We start from the raw sequence: 21,661 nt of genomic DNA on the forward strand, positions 1-21,661 counted from the left end.
TACCTAACCTGCTCCTTACGTCTACTTAAATACTAGAAAACATATATAAAGCCAATAACCTTTTTCTGGGTACTTATCTCTTTTTCTTCACTACGCTACTGAGATATCGGATATGCAACGTGAAAAAGTCGGCCAGAAAGGACAAAAGAGCACAGCTGGATAGACTTGCGGCAGACGCAGAACGAGCAGCCGGCGAGAACAACATGCGCTCGCTATACCAGCAGATCTCACGGATCACAGGAACCCAGCACAGACAGAACAAACCAGTCAGAGATCTAGAAGGTAACCTCTTATCCAATGATGACGCACAAATCCGAAGTGGCGCCAACACTTCATGGGAATTAGCCACACCACATCACCAAACGTGGCCATAGACTACAGGAGTGTTGTGCCGCCAAGTGGGAGTAGCAGGATACCCTCTGCACCCCCGAATGTAAGAGAAATCGTGAATGCAATAAAGAAGCTGAAGCACAACAGGGCAGCTGGCGAAGACAACATTCCAGCCGAATTGCTTCAAGTTGACACCCAACTAATGGCTGAAACATTGCATCCACACTTCTCACGCATATGGGAAGGCGAGACGGTGCCAGACTCCTGGAAAAACGGAATCATTGTGAAGCTTCCCAAAAAAGGCGACCTTAGTGACTGCAACAACTGGAGAGGGATAACACTGCTCAACACCAGCTACAAGATCTTAGCTACACTTCTGAACGAACGCCTCCAGGAAAAAATTGAGCCAACAATTCGAGACGAACAGGCAGGCTTCAGACCACACAGGAGTTGCGTAGACCAGGCAAATACACTACGCATAATAACCGAGCAAGCTGTGGAATGGAGAGCCCCGCTTTACCTCCTGTTTATCGACTTCAAGAAGGCATTCGACTCAGTTGAAAGAGCAGCAATATGGCGAGCACTTGCAAGAAAAGGAGTACCTGCAAACCTCATCGCCATCATCAAATCGATGTATGACGATGCCAACCTGGCGGTACTGCACAATGGAAAAACTAGTGCACCTTTCCAGACGAACACCGGAATTCGGCAAGGATGCCCGCTGTCACCACTCCTCTTCAACATCGTAGTCGACGAGTTAATGAGCGAAGTATGCTCTTCCAAGCGCGGAATCCCGTGGAACCTCACCAGACACCTTGAGGACTTGGACTACGCAGACGACATATGTCTCATATCGCACAGACTCGGCGACATACAGAGGAAAAGTGACGACCTCGTCAGGATAGCCAGCAGCGTAGGGCTCGAGATAAACATAGCGAAAACAAAAGCTATGCGCTTCAACCACTCCAACCAAGGAAACATCAACATAAATGGGAACCCAATCGAGTTCATTACGAGTTTCCCATACCTTGGCACCATCATATCCAACAGTGGTGGAGTGGATGATGATGTCTCCAGTCGTCTTGGCAAAGCCCGCTCAGCATTTGGGAGACTATACCGCATATGGAGAGACCGAAAAATCAGCCGACGAACAAAGCTCAGGATCTACAATGCGTGTGTGAAATCCATACTGCTATACGGAAGTGAGACATGGCTCGCCACGAAGAAAATGACGCAGAAGCTACAGGCTTTCAGCAACAAATGCCTGAGAGTCATATGTGGGGTATTCTGGCCAACAGAATAACCACAGAACTGTGCGCGTTACAGACGAGTCCGATTCATATACAAATAAGGAAGAAAAATGGATGTGGATTGGGCACGCTCTCAGAAGAAACCGAGTAGCATTGTGAGATGGCATAGATTGGAACCCCAAGGAAGCAGGCGAGTTGGAAGGCAAGAGCAACCTGGAGAAAACGCTACAAAACTAGCAAATAAACACTACATGAAAGCAAAACAGACAGCTCAAAAAAGAGTTAGATGGAACTTCGTAGAAGCCCTAAGTTCCCGAGTGGAATAGAAGGAATTAAAAAAAAAAAAAAAAAATTAACCAATTTCAAAACAGGTTTTTACAGAACTTTTATTTTTTACAGACGGTTGAAGGCGCAGTTTCATTTGCCCAGTACGACCTCTTCAATATTCCCAAATTACGTTAAAACCAAGAACAAATTTTAAATAACAATCTTGATGTTATAGTCTTTTGTTACTTTCTAAATATTGGACTGACCGATATAATTACTTTATTTCCAAACTGTCTCGCAGAATTTCGATTTTTTATAGATGTTTGAAGGTACCGTGGTTCTTGCTCCCTATGACTATTTCACTGGTATTTCTAAAGGAAGTTAGCCCTAATAAAAAATATAAAACAACTGTTTTTATATTAACCTTTTCTTTTTTTTTGTTAATGTTGGTCTAACAATTAAAATACCAAATATTTCGATTCTGTCATTAGCAGAATTTCTATTTTTTTTTTACAAATGTTTGAAGCTTCAGTGCCGTTGCCCCGTATAAACATTTCCATAATATATTCAGCTGAAGTTAACACAAAGACAAAATATGGAATATCAATTCTTTTATTATTTTCTATATAAATAGGCTGCAAAAGAAAATGTTATATCTCATTGAATGTGGTTTGTGGTCCTGAAAAGGACCGATTGTAGAGTATACTAGGGCTTTGGCTGCCAGTTGAAGCCTTGCCTATTTAAGCACGCTCGCCGCGGATGCGTCGCGCTAATTGAATGTCCTTGGGCATAATGGTGACACGTTTAGCATGAATGGCACACAAGTTGGTATCTTCAAAGAGACCAACCAGATAGGCTTCGCTAGCTTCCTGCAGGGCCATAACCGCCGAGCTCTGGAATCGCAAGTCAGTCTTAAAGTCCTGAGCGATTTCACGCACCAGACGCTGGAAAGGCAGTTTGCGGATCAGAAGCTCGGTGCTCTTTTGGTAGCGACGGATCTCACGCAAGGCCACTGTTCCAGGGCGATAGCGGTGAGGCTTCTTCACACCTCCGGTCGCAGGGGCGCTCTTGCGAGCGGCCTTAGTAGCCAGTTGTTTGCGTGGAGCCTTTCCACCAGTCGATTTGCGTGCAGTTTGCTTGGTACGAGCCATTTCCGATTTGAGTTTCACCACAGTTCACGTTCACTACTTCACGTTTCAAAACACAATGAACGATCAGAGCATTTGCTACCTACTTATATAGCAAGCGTGGATGGTGAGAAAGAGAAAGGGAAACAGAGGCCATCTCATTTGACGAGCGAGGAACGAAACGAACATATCGTTCGTACTCTCTCGGGTTTTTGGCGTTTTACGTATAAATAGAGGCACACAGAAAATGTTGAAATTAGTTCTTCAGTGACATTCGGACTGTGTGTGTGCAGAATAGTATAAAACAGTGAAAAATGACTGGTCGTGGTAAAGGAGGCAAGGGATTGGGAAAAGGTGGTGCTAAGCGTCATCGCAAAGTGCTGCGTGATAACATCCAAGGTATCACGAAGCCTGCTATCCGCCGTTTGGCTCGTCGTGGCGGTGTGAAGCGCATATCTGGACTCATATACGAGGAAACGCGTGGTGTTCTGAAGGTTTTCTTGGAGAACGTAATTCGTGATGCCGTCACCTACACCGAACACGCTAAGAGAAAGACTGTTACAGCCATGGATGTTGTGTACGCTCTGAAGAGGCAAGGCCGCACCCTCTACGGATTCGGCGGTTAAAAGAAAAGTCCTGTACTTTTATTAAGCAATCGGTCCTTTTTAGGACCACCATTCACTTTTTAAAGGAGGTACATTTTCAAAAAAAATTTTCCTTTTTTTGGTTGGGAATCCCAAGAATGACGTAGTACGCAATTACATCAAACTAAATGTCGATCGTTGATTGCTCTTTCAGGTAGACCAATGTGACAGTGTAGTGTGTATATATTGATAGATTCATAACATGGCTTTGTACAGACTGTACTGATTTCAGACACCGCGTGTATATCAACGCATCGTGAAGTGCGAAAAATAAAAAAACTATTTTATATAATAGAAAATATGAAAAACCGTACTGCATATATAAATAAAATATGACCATTCTTAAAATAATTTTTTGTATAATTTATTTAATACAACATAATAGTAACGTAGTTGGAAATTTTTTCAAATCTTTGGTAACAATTTGGTCGTCCTGAAAAGGACGGTTTGATTGACGATTTTATGTACAAGTAGGTTTTCAGCTTTTGAAACGTTTAAGCCTTCTTCTCGGTCTTCTTGGGCAACAGAACAGCCTGAATATTAGGCAACACTCCACCTTGGGCAATAGTGACGCCGGAGAGCAGCTTGTTTAACTCCTCGTCGTTGCGGATGGCCAGCTGTAAATGACGCGGAATAATTCTAGTCTTCTTGTTGTCACGAGCAGCATTGCCTGCCAACTCGAGAACTTCAGCGGCCAGATATTCCATTACGGCTGCTAGGTAAACTGGAGCGCCTGCACCAACACGCTCGGCGTAGTTGCCCTTCCGGAGCAGACGGTGAATACGGCCCACAGGGAATTGAAGACCGGCACGGTTGGAGCGGGACTTTGCCTTTCCCTTCACTTTGCCACCTTTTCCACGTCCAGACATTTTGCTTTGCGTTTATTTCACTTAGTTCACTTTACACACGGTACACGAATGCTGGCCGAGCCCCGGCAGGGAAATATTTATACTTTTTCGTCTGCCAGCGCTTTCAGTTAGGGGTGGGTGACTTAGACCTGAAATGATTGCCCGTAAAAAAGTATAAAAATGAACGCGTTCGGAGCCCACATTATGATAAGTGAATTGTGTTTGTGAAAATATAAGTAAAGTGAATAATGCCGCCGAAAACTAGTGGAAAGGCAGCCAAGAAGGCTGGCAAGGCTCAGAAGAACATCACCAAGACCGACAAGAAAAAGAAGCGCAAGAGGAAGGAGAGCTATGCCATCTACATTTACAAGGTTCTCAAGCAGGTCCATCCTGACACCGGAATTTCATCTAAGGCGATGAGCATAATGAACAGCTTTGTAAATGATATTTTCGAGCGCATTGCTGCCGAGGCGTCTCGTCTGGCTCACTAAAACAAGCGCTCGACCATCACCAGTCGAGAAATTCAAACGGCTGTTCGCCTGCTTCTGCCGGGAGAGTTGGCCAAGCATGCTGTCAGTGAGGGAACCAAGGCTGTCACCAAGTACACCAGCTCCAAATAATTTGTTCCTGCGAGTGCGGACAATAATCCAAAACGGCCCTTTTCAGGGCCACAATGTGTTTCACCAAAGAAATGTATTTTTCAATATATCGTCGATTTCAACATATCCACCCATACTATGGGGTTAAAATTTGTTTAGATATGTATATTAAAAAAATCGGAAACTAAAACTGAATACGCTCAACAAGCAACGTAATTCAATAACGAGAGACACTACGCGTTTTATTGTTGTTGCCAATAATAATCCAATTTTCAAAAAGTATTTAAATGAAAGTTTTTTCTCTTGCAACGAAACGTTGTAGCCCTGAAAAGGGCTTATTTAGACAAATTTCAGATCTTGAAATCCAAAATTTTGATTGCGAACATGTACCCACTACTGTACTTTTTCACAATTTACTTCTTGGCAGCCGTTGTCTTTGCTTTCGGCTTCTTGGCAGTAGCAGAAACCGCTGCTTTCTTCGCAGTCTTTTTGGGTTTGGCAGACGCCGCTGGCTTTGCCTTTGGGGCTTTGGCTGCTGCAGCCTTCGACTTCGCTGCGGTCGCTTTCGCCTTTGTTGCGGCCGGCTTCGACTTTACGATTCCAGTTTTCTTGGCATCCTTGGCTTTTGCCTTCTCGGTTTTCTTCTTCTCGGCAGTCTTTTTGGTGGCCACAGCCTTCTTAACCTTGGGCTTTTTGTCAGCAGCCCCAGCGGCCGTTTTTTTGGAGGAGGCACCAGTCTTCTTGGATGCTACCTTCTTGCTTTCCACTTTCTTCTCAGCAGACAAAACCCTCGACTTCGCCTTCGGATCCTTATCCTTCTTGGCGGAGGCCGAAAGTTTAAATGATCCAGATGCACCCTTTCCCTTTGTTTGGATAAGCTTTCCATTGACCACGGCCGATTTTAGGTACTTCTTGATGAATGGAGCTAACTTTTGGGCGTCGCATTTATAAGTGGCAGTGATATATTTTTTTATTGCCAGAAGTGATGAGCCGCCACGTTCCTTTAAATTTTTAATCGAAGCGTCCACCATTTGCTGAGTTGGCGGATGTGACGGCGTCGCAGTGGCTTTCTTTGCCTTTGTGCCGGTAGATCCAGATGCCTTTTTTTGGGCCACCTTTTTCTCAACTGTCGCGGATGGGGCAGCCACTGGAGAAGCGGACGTTGCAACTGCAGAATCAGACATTTTTCTTCACTAAGAACACTTTTTTCTTCAGAAAATGGTCCGCGCGCTGTTGCCAACCTCCCTTGCTCGGATGAGAATCGAGGAGGAGAGCACTTTGACAATACGACTGCCAGCAGTCATTTACTATGTTGATGTTTGCTTGAAGTGCAAACATTTTTTGTAAATATTAAGTGTTTAAAATCTTTAATGAAAATAAGTTTTAATTGCTCTACATTCTTAAATAATTTTTTCTTCACTATGAATTTTTCAATCGTTGATATATGGTTTTAGTGACCTATTAATGTTGATTGAACTTGAATATTCACATTTTTAACTAAAGCAATTTATAAAAAAACATGTTTTTAAATTATAAATCATGAAAATAATTTAGTAATTCCCGATTTTTTTTACAACTTCAACTTTCGACCTTTAGAAAAACCTAAAAAAGAAGCGTATATTATTGATTGAGATACTTTATTAATTGATTTAAGTTGACAATGAACTACATAACAAGTTTGCTTTACGGCATCATTCAGCAATGGTTTTCGATGCTAAAAAATACATCTATTTTAAAAAATAATGTTATTTTAATATTTTCTTAAAATAATAATGTGTTTGCTTTAGTAGATTAGAGTTTTCATGCATTTTTATAAATAATTTGTCTAAAATAAATCAATTTCCCTGCCATATATCAGCCTTGATATAGTCATAATATGTCTTACAACGTTTTCATTAAATAAAAAATATAAAGCAATCTTTTTTGTATTATCTCTATTTTTATATACTAGATATTGAATTTCCCAACGTAATTAACCAATTTCAAAACAGGTTTTTACAGAACTTTTATTTTTTACAGACGGTTGAAGGCGCAGTTTCACTTGCCCAGTACGACCTCTTCAATATTCCCAAATTACGTTAAAACCAAGAACAAATTTTAAATAACAATCTTGATGTTATAGTCTTTTGTTACTTTCTAAATATTGGACTGACCGATATAATTACTTTATTTCCAAACTGTCTCGCAGAATTTCGATTTTTTATAGATGTTTGAAGGTACCGTGGTTCTTGCTCCCTATGACTATTTCACTGGTATTTCTAAAGGAAGTTAGCCCTAATAAAAAATATAAAACAACTGTTTTTATATTAACCTTTTCTTTTTTTTTGTTAATGTTGGTCTAACAATTAAAATACCAAATATTTCGATTCTGTCATTAGCAGAATTTCTATTTTTTTTTTACAAATGTTTGAAGCTTCAGTGCCGTTGCCCCGTATAAACATTTCCATAATATATTCAGCTGAAGTTAACACAAAGACAAAATATGGAATATCAATTCTTTTATTATTTTCTATATAAATAGGCTGCAAAAGAAAATGTTATATCTCATTGAATGTGGTTTGTGGTCCTGAAAAGGACCGATTGTAGAGTATACTAGGGCTTTGGCTGCCAGTTGAAGCCTTGCCTATTTAAGCACGCTCGCCGCGGATGCGTCGCGCTAATTGAATGTCCTTGGGCATAATGGTGACACGTTTAGCATGAATGGCACACAAGTTGGTATCTTCAAAGAGACCAACCAGATAGGCTTCGCTAGCTTCCTGCAGGGCCATAACCGCCGAGCTCTGGAATCGCAAGTCAGTCTTAAAGTCCTGAGCGATTTCACGCACCAGACGCTGGAAAGGCAGTTTGCGGATCAGAAGCTCGGTGCTCTTTTGGTAGCGACGGATCTCACGCAAGGCCACTGTTCCAGGGCGATAGCGGTGAGGCTTCTTCACACCTCCGGTCGCAGGGGCGCTCTTGCGAGCGGCCTTAGTAGCCAGTTGTTTGCGTGGAGCCTTTCCACCAGTCGATTTGCGTGCAGTTTGCTTGGTACGAGCCATTTCCGATTTGAGTTTCACCACAGTTCACGTTCACTACTTCACGTTTCAAAACACAATGAACGATCAGAGCATTTGCTACCTACTTATATAGCAAGCGTGGATGGTGAGAAAGAGAAAGGGAAACAGAGGCCATCTCATTTGACGAGCGAGGAACGAAACGAACATATCGTTCGTACTCTCTCGGGTTTTTGGCGTTTTACGTATAAATAGAGGCACACAGAAAATGTTGAAAGTTCTTCAGTGACATTCGGACTGTGTGTGTGCAGAATAGTATAAAACAGTGAAAAATGACTGGTCGTGGTAAAGGAGGCAAGGGATTGGGAAAAGGTGGTGCTAAGCGTCATCGCAAAGTGCTGCGTGATAACATCCAAGGTATCACGAAGCCTGCTATCCGCCGTTTGGCTCGTCGTGGCGGTGTGAAGCGCATATCTGGACTCATATACGAGGAAACGCGTGGTGTTCTGAAGGTTTTCTTGGAGAACGTAATTCGTGATGCCGTCACCTACACCGAACACGCTAAGAGAAAGACTGTTACAGCCATGGATGTTGTGTACGCTCTGAAGAGGCAAGGCCGCACCCTCTACGGATTCGGCGGTTAAAAAAAAAGTCCTGTACTTTTATTAAGCAATCGGTCCTTTTCAGGACCACCATTCACTTTTTAAAGGAGGTACATTTTCAAAAAAAATTTTCCTTTTATTGGTTGGGAATCCCAAGAATGACGTAGTACGCAATTACATCAAACTAAATGTCGATCGTTGATTGCTCTTTCAGGTAGACCAATGTGACAGTGTAGTGTGTATATATTGATAGATTCATAACATGGCTTTGTACAGACTGTACTGATTTCAGACACCGCGTGTATATCAACGCATCGTGAAGTGCGAAAAATAAAAAAACTATTTATATAATAGAAAATATGAAAAACCGTACTGCATATATAAATAAAATATGACCATTCTTAAAATAATTTTTTGTATAATTTATTTAATACAACATAATAGTAACGTAGTTGGAAATTTTTTCAAATCTTTGGTAACAATTTGGTCGTCCTGAAAAGGACGGTTTGATTGACGATTTTATGTACAAGTAGGTTTTCAGCTTTTGAAACGTTTAAGCCTTCTTCTCGGTCTTCTTGGGCAACAGAACAGCCTGAATATTAGGCAACACTCCACCTTGGGCAATAGTGACGCCGGAGAGCAGCTTGTTTAACTCCTCGTCGTTGCGGATGGCCAGCTGTAAATGACGCGGAATAATTCTAGTCTTCTTGTTGTCACGAGCAGCATTGCCTGCCAACTCGAGAACTTCAGCGGCCAGATATTCCATTACGGCTGCTAGGTAAACTGGAGCGCCTGCACCAACACGCTCGGCGTAGTTGCCCTTCCGGAGCAGACGGTGAATACGGCCCACAGGGAATTGAAGACCGGCACGGTTGGAGCGGGACTTTGCCTTTCCCTTCACTTTGCCACCTTTTCCACGTCCAGACATTTTGCTTTGCGTTTATTTCACTTAGTTCACTTTACACACGGTACACGAATGCTGGCCGAGCCCCGGCAGGGAAATATTTATACTTTTTCGTCTGCCAGCGCTTTCAGTTAGGGGTGGGTGACTTAGACCTGAAATGATTGCCCGTAAAAAAGTATAAAAATGAACGCGTTCGGAGCCCACATTATGATAAGTGAATTGTGTTTGTGAAAATATAAGTAAAGTGAATAATGCCGCCGAAAACTAGTGGAAAGGCAGCCAAGAAGGCTGGCAAGGCTCAGAAGAACATCACCAAGACCGACAAGAAAAGAAGCGCAAGAGGAAGGAGAGCTATGCCATCTACATTTACAAGGTTCTCAAGCAGGTCCATCCTGACACCGGAATTTCATCTAAGGCGATGAGCATAATGAACAGCTTTGTAAATGATATTTTCGAGCGCATTGCTGCCGAGGCGTCTCGTCTGGCTCACTACAACAAGCGCTCGACCATCACCAGTCGAGAAATTCAAACGGCTGTTCGCCTGCTTCTGCCGGGAGAGTTGGCCAAGCATGCTGTCAGTGAGGGAACCAAGGCTGTCACCAAGTACACCAGCTCCAAATAATTTGTTCCTGCGAGTGCGGACAATAATCCAAAACGGCCCTTTTCAGGGCCACAATGTGTTTCACCAAAGAAATGTATTTTTCAATATATCGTCGATTTCAACATATCCACCCATACTATGGGGTTAAAATTTGTTTAGATATGTATATTAAAAAAATCGGAAACTAAAACTGAATACGCTCAACAAGCAACGTAATTCAATAACGAGAGACACTACGCGTTTTATTGTTGTTGCCAATAATAATCCAATTTTCAAAAAGTATTTAAATGAAAGTTTTTTCTCTTGCAACGAAACGTTGTAGCCCTGAAAAGGGCTTATTTAGACAAATTTCAGATCTTGAAATCCAAAATTTTGATTGCGAACATGTACCCACTACTGTACTTTTTCACAATTTACTTCTTGGCAGCCGTTGTCTTTGCTTTCGGCTTCTTGGCAGTAGCAGAAACCGCTGCTTTCTTCGCAGTCTTTTTGGGTTTGGCAGACGCCGCTGGCTTTGCCTTTGGGGCTTTGGCTGCTGCAGCCTTCGACTTCGCTGCGGTCGCTTTCGCCTTTGTTGCGGCGGGCTTCGACTTTACGATTCCAGTTTTCTTGGCATCCTTGGCTTTTGCCTTCTCGGTTTTCTTCTTCTCGGCAGTCTTTTTGGTGGCCACAGCCTTCTTAACCTTGGGCTTTTTGTCAGCAGCCCCAGCGGCCGTTTTTTTGGAGGAGGCACCAGTCTTCTTGGATGCTACCTTCTTGCTTTCCACTTTCTTCTCAGCAGACAAAACCCTCGACTTCGCCTTCGGATCCTTATCCTTCTTGGCGGAGGCCGAAAGTTTAAATGATCCAGATGCACCCTTTCCCTTTGTTTGGATAAGCTTTCCATTGACCACGGCCGATTTTAGGTACTTCTTGATGAATGGAGCTAACTTTTGGGCGTCGCATTTATAAGTGGCAGTATATATTTTTTTATTGCCAGAAGTGATGAGCCGCCACGTTCCTTTAAATTTTTAATCGAAGCGTCCACCATTTGCTGAGTTGGCGGATGTGACGGCGTCGCAGTGGCTTTCTTTGCCTTTGTGCCGGTAGATCCAGATGCCTTTTTTTGGGCCACCTTTTTCTCAACTGTCGCGGATGGGGCAGCCACTGGAGAAGCGGACGTTGCAACTGCAGAATCAGACATTTTTCTTCACTAAGAACACTTTTTTCTTCAGAAAATGGTCCGCGCGCTGTTGCCAACCTCCCTTGCTCGGATGAGAATCGAGGAGGAGAGCACTTTGACAATACGACTGCCAGCAGTCATTTACTATGTTGATGTTTGCTTGAAGTGCAAACATTTTTTGTAAATATTAAGTGTTTAAAATCTTTAATGAAAATAAGTTTTAATTGCTCTACATTCTTAAATAATTTTTTCTTCACTATGAATTTTTCAATCGTTGATATATGGTTTTAGTGACCTTTTAATGTTGATTGAACTTGAATATTCACATTTTTAACTAAAGCAATTTATAAAAAAACATGTTTTTAAATTATAAATCATGAAAATAATTTAGTAATTCCCGATTTTTTTTACAACTTCAACTTTCGACCTTTAGAAAAACCTAAAAAAGAAGCGTATATTATTGATTGAGATACTTTATTAATTGATTTAAGTTGACAATGAACTACAAACAAGTTTGCTTTACGGCATCATTCAGCAATGGTTTTCGATGCTAAAAAATACATCTATTTTAAAAATAATGTTATTTTAATATTTTCTTAAAATAATAATGTGTTTGCTTTAGTAGATTAGAGTTTTCATGCATTTTTATAAATAATTTGTCTAAATAAATCAATTTCCCTGCCATATATCAGCCTTGATATAGTCATAATATGTCTTACAACGTTTTCATTAAATAAAAATATAAAGCAATCTTTTTTGTATTATCTCTTTTTTTATATACTAGATATTGAATTTCCCAACGTAATTAACCAATTTCAAAACAGGTTTTTACAGAACTTTTATTTTTTACAGACGGTTGAAGGCGCAGTTTCATTGCCCAGTACGACCTCTTCAATATTCCCAAATTACGTTAAAACCAAGAACAAATTTTAAATAACAATCTTGATGTTATAGTCTTTTGTTACTTTCTAAATATTGGACTGACCGATATAATTACTTTATTTCCAAACTGTCTCGCAGAATTTCGATTTTTTATAGATGTTTGAAGGTACCGTGGTTCTTGCTCCCTATGACTATTTCACTGGTATTTCTAAAGGAAGTTAGCCCTAATAAAAAATATAAAACAACTGTTTTTATATTAACCTTTTCTTTTTTTTGTTAATGTTGGTCTAACAATTAAAATACCAAATATTTCGATTCTGTCATTAGCAGAATTTCTATTTTTTTTTTACAAATGTTTGAAGCTTCAGTGCCGTTGCCCCGTATAAACATTTCCATAATATATTCAGCTGAAGTTAACACAAAGACAAAATATGGAATATCAATTCTTTTATTATTTTCTATATAAATAGGCTGCAAAAGAAAATGTTATATCTCATTGAATGTGGTTTGTGGTCCTGAAAAGGACCGATTGTAGAGTATACTAGGGCTTTGGCTGCCAGTTGAAGCCTTGCCTATTTAAGCACGCTCGCCGCGGATGCGTCGCGCTAATTGAATGTCCTTGGGCATAATGGTGACACGTTTAGCATGAATGGCACACAAGTTGGTATCTTCAAAGAGACCAACCAGATAGGCTTCGCTAGCTTCCTGCAGGGCCATAACCGCCGAGCTCTGGAATCGCAAGTCAGTCTTAAAGTCCTGAGCGATTTCACGCACCAGACGCTGGAAAGGCAGTTTGCGGATCAGAAGCTCGGTGCTCTTTTGGTAGCGACGGATCTCACGCAAGGCCACTGTTCCAGGGCGATAGCGGTGAGGCTTCTTCACACCTCCGGTCGCAGGGGCGCTCTTGCGAGCGGCCTTAGTAGCCAGTTGTTTGCGTGGAGCCTTTCCACCAGTCGATTTGCGTGCAGTTTGCTTGGTACGAGCCATTTCCGATTTGAGTTTCACCACAGTTCACGTTCACTACTTCACGTTTCAAAACACAATGAACGATCAGAGCATTTGCTACCTACTTATATAGCAAGCGTGGATGGTGAGAAAGAGAAAGGGAAACAGAGGCCATCTCATTTGACGAGCGAGGAACGAAACGAACATATCGTTCGTACTCTCTCGGGTTTTTGGCGTTTTACGTATAAATAGAGGCACACAGAAAATGTTGAAATTAGTTCTTCAGTGACATTCGGACTGTGTGTGTGCAGAATAGTATAAAACAGTGAAAAATGACTGGTCGTGGTAAAGGAGGCAAGGGATTGGGAAAAGGTGGTGCCAAGCGTCATCGCAAAGTGCTGCGTGATAACATCCAAGGTATCACGAAGCCTGCTATCCGCCGTTTGGCTCGTCGTGGCGGTGTGAAGCGCATATCTGGACTCATATACGAGGAAACGCGTGGTGTTCTGAAGGTTTTCTTGGAGAACGTAATTCGTGATGCCGTCACCTACACCGAACACGCTAAGAGAAAGACTGTTACAGCCATGGATGTTGTGTACGCTCTGAAGAGGCAAGGCCGCACCCTCTACGGATTCGGCGGTTAAAAAAAAAGTCCTGTACTTTTATTAAGCAATCGGTCCTTTTCAGGACCACCATTCACTTTTTAAAGGAGGTACATTTTCAAAAAAAAATTTCCTTTTATTGGTTGGGAATCCCAAGAATGACGTAGTACGCAATTACATCAAACTAAATGTCGATCGTTGATTGCTCTTTCAGGTAGACCAATGTGACAGTGTAGTGTGTATATATTGATAGATTCATAACATGGCTTTGTACAGACTGTACTGATTTCAGACACCGCGTGTATATCAACGCATCGTGAAGTGCGAAAAATAAAAAAACTACTTTATATAATAGAAAATATGAAAAACCGTACTGCATATATAAATAAAATATGACCATTCTTAAAATAATTTTTTGTATAATTTATTTAATACAACATAATAGTAACGTAGTTGGAAATTTTTTCAAATCTTTGGTAACAATTTGGTCGTCCTGAAAAGGACGGTTTGATTGACGATTTTATGTACAAGTAGGTTTTCAGCTTTTGAAACGTTTAAGCCTTCTTCTCGGTCTTCTTGGGCAACAGAACAGCCTGAATATTAGGCAACACTCCACCTTGGGCAATAGTGACGCCGGAGAGCAGCTTGTTTAACTCCTCGTCGTTGCGGATGGCCAGCTGTAAATGACGCGGAATAATTCTAGTCTTCTTGTTGTCACGAGCTGCATTGCCTGCCAACTCGAGAACTTCAGCTGCCAGATATTCCATTACGGCTGCTAGGTAAACTGGAGCGCCTGCACCAACACGCTCGGCGTAGTTGCCCTTCCGGAGCAGACGGTGAATACGGCCCACAGGGAATTGAAGACCGGCACGGTTGGAGCGGGACTTTGCCTTTCCCTTCACTTTGCCACCTTTTCCACGTCCAGACATTTTGCTTTGCGTTTATTTCACTTAGTTCACTTTACACACGGTACACGAATGCTGGCCGAGCCCCGGCAGGGAAATATTTATACTTTTTCGTCTGCCAGCGCTTTCAGTTAGGGGTGGGTGACTTAGACCTGAAATGATTGCCCGTAAAAAAGTATAAAAATGAACGCGTTCGGAGCCCACATTATGATAAGTGAATTGTGTTTGTGAAAATATAAGTAAAGTGAATAATGCCGCCGAAAACTAGTGGAAAGGCAGCCAAGAAGGCTGGCAAGGCTCAGAAGAACATCACCAAGACCGACAAGAAAAAGAAGCGCAAGAGGAAGGAGAGCTATGCCATCTACATTTACAAGGTTCTCAAGCAGGTCCATCCTGACACCGGAATTTCATCTAAGGCGATGAGCATAATGAACAGCTTTGTAAATGATATTTTCGAGCGCATTGCTGCCGAGGCGTCTCGTCTGGCTCACTACAACAAGCGCTCGACCATCACCAGTCGAGAAATTCAAACGGCTGTTCGCCTGCTTCTGCCGGGAGAGTTGGCCAAGCATGCTGTCAGTGAGGGAACCAAGGCTGTCACCAAGTACACCAGCTCCAAATAATTTGTTCCTGCGAGTGCGGACAATAATCCAAAACGGCCCTTTTCAGGGCCACAATGTGTTTCACCAAAGAAATGTATTTTTCAATATATCGTCGATTTCAACATATCCACCCATACTATGGGGTTAAAATTGTTAAAATTTGTTTAGATATGTATATTAAAAAAATCGGAAACTAAAACTGAATACGCTCAACAAGCAACGTAATTCAATAACGAGAGACACTACGCGTTTTATTGTTGTTGCCAATAATAATCCAATTTTCAAAAAGTATTTAAATGAAAGTTTTTTCTCTTGCAACGAAACGTTGTAGCCCTGAAAAGGGCTTATTTAGACAAATTTCAGATCTTGAAATCCAAAATTTTGATTGCGAACATGTACCCACTACTGTACTTTTTCACAATTTACTTCTTGGCAGCCGTTGTCTTTGCTTTCGGCTTCTTGGCAGTAGCAGAAACCGCTGCTTTCTTCGCAGTCTTTTTGGGTTTGGCAGACGCCGCTGGCTTTGCCTTTGGGGCTTTGGCTGCTGCAGCCTTCGACTTCGCTGCGGTCGCTTTCGCCTTTGTTGCGGCGGGCTTCGACTTTACGATTCCAGTTTTCTTGGCATCCTTGGCTTTTGCCTTCTCGGTTTTCTTCTTCTCGGCAGTCTTTTTGGTGGCCACAGCCTTCTTAACCTTGGGCTTTTTGTCAGCAGCCCCAGCGGCCGTTTTTTTGGAGGAGGCACCAGTCTTCTTGGATGCTACCTTCTTGCTTTCCACTTTCTTCTCAGCAGACAAAACCCTCGACTTCGCCTTCGGATCCTTATCCTTCTTGGCGGAGGCCGAAAGTTTAAATGATCCAGATGCACCCTTTCCCTTTGTTTGGATAAGCTTTCCATTGACCACGGCCGATTTTAGGTACTTCTTGATGAATGGAGCTAACTTTTGGGCGTCGCATTTATAAGTGGCAGTGATATATTTTTTTATTGCCAGAAGTGATGAGCCGCCACGTTCCTTTAAATTTTTAATCGAAGCGTCCACCATTTGCTGAGTTGGCGGATGTGACGGCGTCGCAGTGGCTTTCTTTGCCTTTGTGCCGGTAGATCCAGATGCCTTTTTTTGGGCCACCTTTTTCTCAACTGTCGCGGATGGGGCAGCCACTGGAGAAGCGGACGTTGCAACTGCAGAATCAGACATTTTTCTTCACTAAGAACACTTTTTTCTTCAGAAAATGGTCCGCGCGCTGTTGCCAACCTCCCTTGCTCGGATGAGAATCGAGGAGGAGGCACTTTGACAATACGACTGCCAGCAGTCATTTACTATGTTGATGTTTGCTTGAAGTGCAAACATTTTTTGTAAATATTAAGTGTTTAAAATCTTTAATGAAAATAAGTTTTAATTGCTCTACATTCTTAAATAATTTTTTCTTCACTATGAATTTTTCAATCGTTGATATATGGTTTTAGTGACCTATTAATGTTGATTGAACTTGAATATTCACATTTTTAACTAAAGCAATTTATAAAAAAACATGTTTTTAAATTATAAATCATGAAAATAATTTAGTAATTCCCGATTTTTTTTACAACTTCAACTTTCGACCTTTAGAAAAACCTAAAAAAGAAGCGTATATTATTGATTGAGATACTTTATTAATTGATTTAAGTTGACAATGAACTACATAACAAGTTTGCTTTACGGCATCATTCAGCAATGGTTTTCGATGCTAAAAAATACATCTATTTTAAAAAATAATGTTTTTTTAATATTTTCTTAAAATAATAATGTGTTTGCTTTAGTAGATTAGAGTTTTCATGCATTTTTATAAATAATTTGTCTAAAATAAATCAATTTCCCTGCCATATATCAGCCTTGTATTAGTCATAATATGTCTTACAACGTTTTCATTAAATAAAAAATATAAAGCAATCTTTTTTGTATTATCTCTTTTTTTTATTTACTAGATATTGAATTTCCCAACGTAATTAACCAATTTCAAAACAGGTTTTTACAGAACTTTTATTTTTTACAGACGGTTGAAGGCGCAGTTTCACTTGCCCAGTACGACCTCTTCAATATTCCCAAATTACGTTAAAACCAAGAACAAATTTTAAATAACAATCTTGATGTTATAGTCTTTTGTTACTTTCTAAATATTGGACTGACCGATATAATTACTTTATTTCCAAACTGTCTCGCAGAATTTCGATTTTTTATAGATGTTTGAAGGTACCGTGGTTCTTGCTCCCTATGACTATTTCACTGGTATTTCTAAAGGAAGTTAGCCCTAATAAAAAATATAAAACAACTGTTTTTATATTAACCTTTTCTTTTTTTTTGTTAATGTTGGTCTAACAATTAAAATACCAAATATTTCGATTCTGTCATTAGCAGAATTTCTATTTTTTTTTTACAAATGTTTGAAGCTTCAGTGCCGTTGCCCCGTATAAACATTTCCATAATATATTCAGCTGAAGTTAACACAAAGACAAAATATGGAATATCAATTCTTTTATTATTTTCTATATAAATAGGCTGCAAAAGAAAATGTTATATCTCATTGAATGTGGTTTGTGGTCCTGAAAAGGACCGATTGTAGAGTATACTAGGGCTTTGGCTGCCAGTTGAAGCCTTGCCTATTTAAGCACGCTCGCCGCGGATGCGTCGCGCTAATTGAATGTCCTTGGGCATAATGGTGACACGTTTAGCATGAATGGCACACAAGTTGGTATCTTCAAAGAGACCAACCAGATAGGCTTCGCTAGCTTCCTGCAGGGCCATAACCGCCGAGCTCTGGAATCGCAAGTCAGTCTTAAAGTCCTGAGCGATTTCACGCACCAGACGCTGGAAAGGCAGTTTGCGGATCAGAAGCTCGGTGCTCTTTTGGTAGCGACGGATCTCACGCAAGGCCACTGTTCCAGGGCGATAGCGGTGAGGCTTCTTCACACCTCCGGTCGCAGGGGCGCTCTTGCGAGCGGCCTTAGTAGCCAGTTGTTTGCGTGGAGCCTTTCCACCAGTCGATTTGCGTGCAGTTTGCTTGGTACGAGCCATTTCCGATTTGAGTTTCACCACAGTTCACGTTCACTACTTCACGTTTCAAAACACAATAACGATCAGAGCATTTGCTACCTACTTATATAGCAAGCGTGGATGGTGAGAAAGAGAAAGGGAAACAGAGGCCATCTCATTTGACGAGCGAGGAACGAAACGAACATATCGTTCGTACTCTCTCGGGTTTTTGGCGTTTTACGTATAAATAGAGGCACACAGAAAATGTTGAAATTAGTTCTTCAGTGACATTCGGACTGTGTGTGTGCAGAATAGTATAAAACAGTGAAAAATGACTGGTCGTGGTAAAGGAGGCAAGGGATTGGGAAAAGGTGGTGCTAAGCGTCATCGCAAAGTGCTGCGTGATAACATCCAAGGTATCACGAAGCCTGCTATCCGCCGTTTGGCTCGTCGTGGCGGTGTGAAGCGCATATCTGGACTCATATACGAGGAAACGCGTGGTGTTCTGAAGGTTTTCTTGGAGAACGTAATTCGTGATGCCGTCACCTACACCGAACACGCTAAGAGAAAGACTGTTACAGCCATGGATGTTGTGTACGCTCTGAAGAGGCAAGGCCGCACCCTCTACGGATTCGGCGGTTAAAAAAAAAGTCCTGTACTTTTATTAAGCAATCGGTCCTTTTCAGGACCACCATTCACTTTTTAAAGGAGGTACATTTTCAAAAAAAATTTTCCTTTTATTGGTTGGGAATCCCAAGAATGACGTAGTACGCAATTACATCAAACTAAATGTCGATCGTTGATTGCTCTTTCAGGTAGACCAATGTGACAGTGTAGTGTGTATATATTGATAGATTCATAACATGGCTTTGTACAGACTGTACTGATTTCAGACACCGCGTGTATATCAACGCATCGTGAAGTGCGAAAAATAAAAAAACTATTTATATAATAGAAAATATGAAAAACCGTACTGCATATATAAATAAAATATGACCATTCTTAAAATAATTTTTTGTATAATTTATTTAATACAACATAATAGTAACGTAGTTGGAAATTTTTTCAAATCTTTGGTAACAATTTGGTCGTCCTGAAAAGGACGGTTTGATTGACGATTTTATGTACAAGTAGGTTTTCAGCTTTTGAAACGTTTAAGCCTTCTTCTCGGTCTTCTTGGGCAACAGAACAGCCTGAATATTAGGCAACACTCCACCTTGGGCAATAGTGACGCCGGAGAGCAGCTTGTTTAACTCCTCGTCGTTGCGGATGGCCAGCTGTAAATGACGCGGAATAATTCTAGTCTTCTTGTTGTCACGAGCTGCATTGCCTGCCAACTCGAGAACTTCAGCTGCCAGATATTCCATTACGGCTGCTAGGTAAACTGGAGCGCCTGCACCAACACGCTCGGCGTAGTTGCCCTTCCGGAGCAGACGGTGAATACGGCCCACAGGGAATTAAGACCGGCACGGTTGGAGCGGGACTTTGCCTTTCCCTTCACTTTGCCACCTTTTCCACGTCCAGACATTTTGCTTTGCGTTTATTTCACTTAGTTCACTTTACACACGGTACACGAATGCTGGCCGAGCCCCGGCAGGGAAATATTTATACTTTTTCGTCTGCCAGCGCTTTCAGTTAGGGGTGGGTGACTTAGACCTGAAATGATTGCCCGTAAAAAAGTATAAAAATGAACGCGTTCGGAGCCCACATTATGATAAGTGAATTGTGTTTGTGAAAATATAAGTAAAGTGAATAATGCCGCCGAAAACTAGTGGAAAGGCAGCCAAGAAGGCTGGCAAGGCTCAGAAGAACATCACCAAGACCGACAAGAAAAAGAAGCGCAAGAGGAAGGAGAGCTATGCCATCTACATTTACAAGGTTCTCAAGCAGGTCCATCCTGACACCGGAATTTCATCTAAGGCGATGAGCATAATGAACAGCTTTGTAAATGATATTTTCGAGCGCATTGCTGCCGAGGCGTCTCGTCTGGCTCACTACAACAAGCGCTCGACCATCACCAGTCGAGAAATTCAAACGGCTGTTCGCCTGCTTCTGCCGGGAGAGTTGGCCAAGCATGCTGTCAGTGAGGGAACCAAGGCTGTCACCAAGTACACCAGCTCCAAATAATTTGTTCCTGCGAGTGCGGACAATAATCCAAAACGGCCCTTTTCAGGGCCACAATGTGTTTCACCAAAGAAATGTATTTTTCAATATATCGTCGATTTCAACATATCCACCCATACTATGGGGTTAAAATTGTTAAAATTTGTTTAGATATGTATATTAAAAAAATCGGAAACTAAAACTGAATACGCTCAACAAGCAACGTAATTCAATAACGAGAGACACTACGCGTTTTATTGTTGTTGCCAATAATAATCCAATTTTCAAAAAGTATTTAAATGAAAGTTTTTTCTCTTGCAACGAAACGTTGTAGCCCTGAAAAGGGCTTATTTAGACAAATTTCAGATCTTGAAATCCAAAATTTTGATTGCGAACATGTACCCACTACTGTACTTTTTCACAATTTACTTCTTGGCAGCCGTTGTCTTTGCTTTCGGCTTCTTGGCAGTAGCAGAAACCGCTGCTTTCTTCGCAGTCTTTTTGGGTTTGGCAGACGCCGCTGGCTTTGCCTTTGGGGCTTTGGCTGCTGCAGCCTTCGACTTCGCTGCGGTCGCTTTCGCCTTTGTTGCGGCGGGCTTCGACTTTACGATTCCAGTTTTCTTGGCATCCTTGGCTTTTGCCTTCTCGGTTTTCTTCTTCTCGGCAGTCTTTTTGGTGGCCACAGCCTTCTTAACCTTGGGCTTTTTGTCAGCAGCCCCAGCGGCCGTTTTTTTGGAGGAGGCACCAGTCTTCTTGGATGCTACCTTCTTGCTTTCCACTTTCTTCTCAGCAGACAAAACCCTCGACTTCGCCTTCGGATCCTTATCCTTCTTGGCGGAGGCCGAAAGTTTAAATGATCCAGATGCACCCTTTCCCTTTGTTTGGATAAGCTTTCCATTGACCACGGCCGATTTTAGGTACTTCTTGATGAATGGAGCTAACTTTTGGGCGTCGCATTTATAAGTGGCAGTGATATATTTTTTTATTGCCAGAAGTGATGAGCCGCCACGTTCCTTTAAATTTTTAATCGAAGCGTCCACCATTTGCTGAGTTGGCGGATGTGACGGCGTCGCAGTGGCTTTCTTTGCCTTTGTGCCGGTAGATCCAGATGCCTTTTTTTGGGCCACCTTTTTCTCAACTGTCGCGGATGGGGCAGCCACTGGAGAAGCGGACGTTGCAACTGCAGAATCAGACATTTTTCTTCACTAAGAACACTTTTTTCTTCAGAAAATGGTCCGCGCGCTGTTGCCAACCTCCCTTGCTCGGATGAGAATCGAGGAGGAGAGCACT

General features: G+C 41.7%; 13 protein-coding genes and 3 pseudogenes across 13 annotated transcripts; 8 read left to right on the forward strand and 8 right to left on the reverse strand.

Annotated features, from left to right (window-relative positions):
* Positions 1-3,222: 3,222 nt before the first annotated feature.
* LOC122612312 (histone H4) lies at positions 3,223-3,600 on the forward strand. The gene has a single exon (XM_043785831.1). It carries the CDS (start codon positions 3,289-3,291, stop codon positions 3,598-3,600), a length of 312 nt encoding a protein of 103 aa, XP_043641766.1. The 5' UTR covers positions 3,223-3,288.
* Positions 3,601-4,052: 452 nt separating this feature from the next.
* LOC122612310 (histone H2A) lies at positions 4,053-4,550 on the reverse strand. The gene has a single exon (XM_043785828.1). The coding sequence runs from the start codon at positions 4,485-4,487 to the stop codon at positions 4,113-4,115; it is 375 nt and encodes a 124-aa protein (XP_043641763.1). The 5' UTR covers positions 4,488-4,550; the 3' UTR covers positions 4,053-4,112.
* Positions 4,551-4,714: 164 nt separating this feature from the next.
* Positions 4,715-5,131, forward strand: LOC122612313 (histone H2B-like). Its single transcript, XM_043785832.1, has one exon. The coding sequence runs from the start codon at positions 4,715-4,717 to the stop codon at positions 4,955-4,957; it is 243 nt and encodes an 80-aa protein (XP_043641767.1). The 3' UTR covers positions 4,958-5,131.
* A 259-nt stretch (positions 5,132-5,390) lies between these two features.
* LOC122612309 (histone H1) lies at positions 5,391-6,283 on the reverse strand. Its single transcript, XM_043785827.1, has one exon. The coding sequence runs from the start codon at positions 6,247-6,249 to the stop codon at positions 5,479-5,481; it is 771 nt and encodes a 256-aa protein (XP_043641762.1). The 5' UTR covers positions 6,250-6,283; the 3' UTR covers positions 5,391-5,478.
* A 2,066-nt stretch (positions 6,284-8,349) lies between these two features.
* Positions 8,350-8,747, forward strand: LOC122612311 (histone H4). The gene has a single exon (XM_043785830.1). It carries the CDS (start codon positions 8,391-8,393, stop codon positions 8,700-8,702), a length of 312 nt encoding a protein of 103 aa, XP_043641765.1. The 5' UTR covers positions 8,350-8,390; the 3' UTR covers positions 8,703-8,747.
* A 406-nt stretch (positions 8,748-9,153) lies between these two features.
* On the reverse strand, positions 9,154-9,741 carry LOC122615035 (histone H2A). Its single transcript, XM_043789870.1, has one exon. The coding sequence runs from the start codon at positions 9,586-9,588 to the stop codon at positions 9,214-9,216; it is 375 nt and encodes a 124-aa protein (XP_043645805.1). The 5' UTR covers positions 9,589-9,741; the 3' UTR covers positions 9,154-9,213.
* A 72-nt stretch (positions 9,742-9,813) lies between these two features.
* On the forward strand, positions 9,814-10,231 carry LOC122615036 (annotated as a pseudogene).
* Positions 10,232-10,490: 259 nt separating this feature from the next.
* LOC122615034 lies at positions 10,491-11,382 on the reverse strand (annotated as a pseudogene).
* Positions 11,383-13,424: 2,042 nt separating this feature from the next.
* LOC122612140 (histone H4) lies at positions 13,425-13,843 on the forward strand. The gene has a single exon (XM_043785556.1). The coding sequence runs from the start codon at positions 13,487-13,489 to the stop codon at positions 13,796-13,798; it is 312 nt and encodes a 103-aa protein (XP_043641491.1). The 5' UTR covers positions 13,425-13,486; the 3' UTR covers positions 13,799-13,843.
* Positions 13,844-14,250: 407 nt separating this feature from the next.
* On the reverse strand, positions 14,251-14,685 carry LOC122612138 (histone H2A). The gene has a single exon (XM_043785554.1). The coding sequence runs from the start codon at positions 14,683-14,685 to the stop codon at positions 14,311-14,313; it is 375 nt and encodes a 124-aa protein (XP_043641489.1). The 3' UTR covers positions 14,251-14,310.
* A 227-nt stretch (positions 14,686-14,912) lies between these two features.
* LOC122612139 (histone H2B) lies at positions 14,913-15,329 on the forward strand. Its single transcript, XM_043785555.1, has one exon. It carries the CDS (start codon positions 14,913-14,915, stop codon positions 15,282-15,284), a length of 372 nt encoding a protein of 123 aa, XP_043641490.1. The 3' UTR covers positions 15,285-15,329.
* A 268-nt stretch (positions 15,330-15,597) lies between these two features.
* On the reverse strand, positions 15,598-16,483 carry LOC122612137 (histone H1). The gene has a single exon (XM_043785553.1). The coding sequence runs from the start codon at positions 16,454-16,456 to the stop codon at positions 15,686-15,688; it is 771 nt and encodes a 256-aa protein (XP_043641488.1). The 5' UTR covers positions 16,457-16,483; the 3' UTR covers positions 15,598-15,685.
* Positions 16,484-18,533: 2,050 nt separating this feature from the next.
* Positions 18,534-18,956, forward strand: LOC122612141 (histone H4). The gene has a single exon (XM_043785560.1). The coding sequence runs from the start codon at positions 18,600-18,602 to the stop codon at positions 18,909-18,911; it is 312 nt and encodes a 103-aa protein (XP_043641495.1). The 5' UTR covers positions 18,534-18,599; the 3' UTR covers positions 18,912-18,956.
* A 406-nt stretch (positions 18,957-19,362) lies between these two features.
* LOC122615038 lies at positions 19,363-19,796 on the reverse strand (annotated as a pseudogene).
* A 227-nt stretch (positions 19,797-20,023) lies between these two features.
* On the forward strand, positions 20,024-20,440 carry LOC122615039 (histone H2B). The gene has a single exon (XM_043789872.1). It carries the CDS (start codon positions 20,024-20,026, stop codon positions 20,393-20,395), a length of 372 nt encoding a protein of 123 aa, XP_043645807.1. The 3' UTR covers positions 20,396-20,440.
* Positions 20,441-20,708: 268 nt separating this feature from the next.
* LOC122615037 (histone H1) lies at positions 20,709-21,601 on the reverse strand. The gene has a single exon (XM_043789871.1). The coding sequence runs from the start codon at positions 21,565-21,567 to the stop codon at positions 20,797-20,799; it is 771 nt and encodes a 256-aa protein (XP_043645806.1). The 5' UTR covers positions 21,568-21,601; the 3' UTR covers positions 20,709-20,796.
* Positions 21,602-21,661: the final 60 nt, after the last annotated feature.

The sequence above is a fragment of the Drosophila teissieri genome, chromosome 2R (genome assembly GCF_016746235.2).
Source record: "Drosophila teissieri strain GT53w chromosome 2R, Prin_Dtei_1.1, whole genome shotgun sequence".
Classification (NCBI taxonomy): domain Eukaryota; kingdom Metazoa; phylum Arthropoda; class Insecta; order Diptera; family Drosophilidae; genus Drosophila; species Drosophila teissieri.

Excerpts from the sequence above, each read along its gene's own strand:
- LOC122615039 (XM_043789872.1), top strand. The coding sequence starts at position 20,024 with ATGCCGCCGAAAACTAGTGGAAAGGCAGCCAAGAAGGCTGGCAAGGCT.
- LOC122612313 (XM_043785832.1), top strand. The coding sequence starts at position 4,715 with ATGCCGCCGAAAACTAGTGGAAAGGCAGCCAAGAAGGCTGGCAAGGCT.
- LOC122612139 (XM_043785555.1), top strand. The coding sequence starts at position 14,913 with ATGCCGCCGAAAACTAGTGGAAAGGCAGCCAAGAAGGCTGGCAAGGCT.
- LOC122612137 (XM_043785553.1), bottom strand. The coding sequence starts at position 16,456 with ATGTCTGATTCTGCAGTTGCAACGTCCGCTTCTCCAGTGGCTGCCCCA.
- LOC122612310 (XM_043785828.1), bottom strand. The coding sequence starts at position 4,487 with ATGTCTGGACGTGGAAAAGGTGGCAAAGTGAAGGGAAAGGCAAAGTCC.
- LOC122612141 (XM_043785560.1), top strand. The coding sequence starts at position 18,600 with ATGACTGGTCGTGGTAAAGGAGGCAAGGGATTGGGAAAAGGTGGTGCT.
- LOC122612312 (XM_043785831.1), top strand. The coding sequence starts at position 3,289 with ATGACTGGTCGTGGTAAAGGAGGCAAGGGATTGGGAAAAGGTGGTGCT.
- LOC122612309 (XM_043785827.1), bottom strand. The coding sequence starts at position 6,249 with ATGTCTGATTCTGCAGTTGCAACGTCCGCTTCTCCAGTGGCTGCCCCA.
- LOC122612311 (XM_043785830.1), top strand. The coding sequence starts at position 8,391 with ATGACTGGTCGTGGTAAAGGAGGCAAGGGATTGGGAAAAGGTGGTGCT.
- LOC122615037 (XM_043789871.1), bottom strand. The coding sequence starts at position 21,567 with ATGTCTGATTCTGCAGTTGCAACGTCCGCTTCTCCAGTGGCTGCCCCA.
- LOC122615035 (XM_043789870.1), bottom strand. The coding sequence starts at position 9,588 with ATGTCTGGACGTGGAAAAGGTGGCAAAGTGAAGGGAAAGGCAAAGTCC.
- LOC122612138 (XM_043785554.1), bottom strand. The coding sequence starts at position 14,685 with ATGTCTGGACGTGGAAAAGGTGGCAAAGTGAAGGGAAAGGCAAAGTCC.
- LOC122612140 (XM_043785556.1), top strand. The coding sequence starts at position 13,487 with ATGACTGGTCGTGGTAAAGGAGGCAAGGGATTGGGAAAAGGTGGTGCC.